The 3,619-nt window shown below is 30.3% G+C and overlaps 1 protein-coding gene across 1 annotated transcript in view; it reads right to left on the bottom strand.

Moving 5' to 3' along the window:
• Window positions 1-239: 239 nt before the first annotated feature.
• LOC119677773 (paramyosin, long form-like) overlaps window positions 240-3,619 on the bottom strand; it is a 6,219-nt gene continuing 2,839 nt past the window's right edge. The window contains exon 3 of the mRNA XM_038089286.1: window positions 240-326. Coding sequence (XP_037945214.1) covers window positions 240-326 — 87 coding nt within the window. The remainder of the gene's footprint in view (window positions 327-3,619) is intronic.

The raw sequence follows: 3,619 nt of genomic DNA, 5'->3' as shown, positions 1-3,619 counted from the left end.
ATTCAAACACTAATTAATTATAAAAAATAAAAAAACAATAGTTTTTTTTAAAAATGTTTAAATATTTCGGATATGTACCTCTTAATGGACCTGCAGAGCGGTATTGCCACTGTTATGCGCCATTATGCAATATTAAACAAATCAGTCTGTTTGCTGTCTATTCGCTGTCCGTCCGAGCGTCCATTTGCCAGCCTACCAGCCTGCCTGCCTGTCTGCCTGTCCACCGCTCTTTTTATTTTTTATGGTGTGCAGTAAACGAGCCAACCGCAGCGCATTAAAACAATTGCAATTGTTGCAAGCAACTCAAATATATTTGGTTTGTGCAACTAAAAATTAAAATCCAAAAAAATTCAATTTCAATAAAAATTAAATTTGGAGTAAACGAATATTTGAAGTCCAGCATTAAATTTTATTTTGCTACAATTTCAATGTGCTCATTCTGTTTATTAAATATTTTATTTTCATGGTTTTTATAAATAAACAATCTCATCCAATACAAACTCTTAGATAGCTAATGAAAAGCATCTATACATTGTTCCAAAATAAACAGACATCTTTGAAAATACGAATTTATTAAGGTTGATTCAATTTGTAGAATGTGAGGTGTCTTATGACGAAAAGAAAAGTAGAAGGGTTCGAATAGTAATGAAGAAACAACAACAAAAATTTAATTAATTTATTGAAATTTGGCTATTTAGAATATTTTCAAGTTCGAGTATCATTAGTAATCTTAGGAAAAAATCGAATTTTTAATTATTATAATTATTATTTAATTAGTTTATAGTCCGTATATAATTTGTTGGAATGCAAATGTCAGGCTTAGAACACGAGACTGTGAAATTAGAATCGATGACTAATCGTGTTTTTCAACAAGTAGTCACGGCTGCACAATATCCATTAGCAATAACATGCATTAGTTATGTAAGATCAATTGTTCCTTCAAAGAAGTATAAAAGTGTTTGACGATAATAAGAAAGATTTTTCTTGACGTCATCCGAAAGGCTTATACCAAAATATGTCAAAAACTCCATATTGACGTATTATCTTAATATGTGTTATAAACACTGTGGTGTTATATCTTTAAGGCAGATAACCAATATTAAATATCACAAATATCATGTACACATAACTTATAGCTAACTTTAAACAATTGTATTCTTCATAGTAATAATATATTAATACTAGCAGTATTTTATTCTATAACTTTTTTATAGTAGTATCTTAGCTTTTTATTAATTTATAAAATTTGTTATATTACAAAAAAAATTTATAAACTGCAATAATTATATCTATATACCATATATATAAAAAGATTGCAGCTATTTGCCGTCCGCTGGACTTCTTATCATAAATATTAAATAAAAGTTTTGCTTTATAATACTGCATTAATATTAATGGGTGTAATTGGTGAGATATCTTTTACAATAATAGAAGATGTACTCTGCGTGGTGATAGTCTCCGTCGTCATAAATGCAACCGAGAAAGACGTATCTACTCAGGAACTGACGAATGATAGTCATATGTGATTTAAGTATTCAAAGTGAAGAAACTAGACCTACAAAAGAGACGCAGAAGCTAGAGTAATAAATAGGGCAGACATTAAAAACTTCAGTGAAAAAATAAAGGTCTGGAGATAGATTAAAAAATACATATGAATTGACTTGCAAGGTCAATATAAAAGACACCCTCCCTGAAATTATGCAAAAGCGGTCCAGGGAGAAATAAGTTTATTCGAAGAGGAAGTGTTTTAATTCGTATTTTACAAATTAATATGTTATGGAGTCAGGCAGACCATTCCGACGACGGTTGGTTTGACAGTGCATAAATCATTTTAGCTCCTTCCCACAAAAAAAACAATGTGTTCTTTTTATATTTTCAAGCTTCTGCTGATTTTGTTAGTTTTGCTTGACTGTCATTGCTACTGAACTGTGAGAAGCGATATTGGTGTAGCGTTTGGGTTAAGTCTCTAGAACCGATTCAATCTCCAGCCAGAGTTCTTTTTGTTACAATTATTTGTTAAAATGTTTGTAAAGTTTAACTGAACTGCTGCTACCAAAAATTGAATATAAAAAAATGTTACTGAAAACGAAAACTTCAAATGTTTAATTAGTTTTGCTCGGTGCTTTGTTGCTGGTGAAAAACTTGACGCAATTGAACGACAGGCACAAGCGCGCAATCTTCATAATGTTTTTAATATTTGAACAAATTTCGTAGATTTCGTAGATTTTGTTGCGTTGTTGCATGCAGCAGACAATGATGACGCCGACTTTGCCGTTGCCAAAGTGCATTTCGCAAGCAAATTCTTTATTGCTGCCGCACTAACAAACTAACAAACTAACAAGCTACCTTAATGACTCGATTGTGGCCAACAGGTGCTCCAATTCACCAAACATTGCGCATTGCAGGCACTTCATATTTTTTAACGAATTTTCTTCAATATTTCAAATGTGAACCACGTATGGCGATTTTAATAACCAAAAGATTGTGTTTAGTTGTAATTTATTGAAGCATTAAGAAAATCGATAGGCTGCACTCTTTTTAACCACAATCATCGTTACCCAATTAAGCATTTAACTTGCGGCTGAAAGTTAGTTGCCCAAAAGCTGCAAGTGTTGCTTTCACAAGGCTTTCAAATTTTATTGCTCTTATACTTTTTAGCAATAAAATCGGCAATATTCGATACCTCCCAGCAATAAATGTTACATCTTTGCTATGCTTAATGCATGAAACTTATGAAACTCTCATAAGACAACTGCAACCTACAGATTTTACTCAGATCGCTTAAGCTCCTTTAATTTTACCCGGTCACCTACATTTTAATCTGGTAAACTATTTGTTTACAGTTTCCAAGTGCCCACAAGTATTTTGCGAGCAGATGCAATTTGTTAATGATGTGCAACTGTATATTGCTCATTTTTGCATTGCCAATGCATTGGTTACTTACAATTGTGTGCAACAAAATATATTTAAAATTTTATAGACGTTTTTTATAGTCTTAAATATAAAATAATATTATGGACTTGCATGGCTAAGGAGTGCATTGTTTACCTGCGAATACGTTGCGCATTGCATTATTTCGTGCGGAATGCAACTTTTAATGAGAAATTGCAAGCAATATGGAATTGATTTATTAACCACAAATAAATAATATAAAATAAATTATACATGAAGTGCTTAGTAAGGAATAGTAATTTGGTTTATTTATTTCAAGTAATTTCATATGTTTTATATACAAAATTTACGGAAAAGATTTATTTGTAATTTACATATATTTTATTTAATTTATTCTTACTTTAAATAACTAATTTGTATGCTACTCTAAGATAATAAAAGTATTATTAATTTTACTATTATTTTTTGCTTATTTAACAAATTGACTTTCACATTACATGTGCTCAATACCAAATTATGCAGTCACAACGGCAATATTGCTGCACAATATCTCTAAATCACTTAATTAACTAAAATCTCCTTAGTTGAATAGTTATAAATGGTCTAATATTACTTAAACAGCTTTAACAGCTTAGTTTTGTTAAATCATTTAATTTAATTGATTACTTTTTATCCGTAAACAATTTTTTTTATTCTTTCATTCATTTAAAATTCACTTTAAGTTACT

This window comes from Teleopsis dalmanni, chromosome 1, assembly GCF_002237135.1.
Source record: "Teleopsis dalmanni isolate 2A chromosome 1, ASM223713v2, whole genome shotgun sequence".
NCBI classification, from domain to species: Eukaryota; Metazoa; Arthropoda; class Insecta; order Diptera; family Diopsidae; genus Teleopsis; species Teleopsis dalmanni.
The sequence above is the reverse complement of the archived record's forward strand: the minus strand, read 5'-3'. Positions and strand labels throughout refer to the sequence as shown.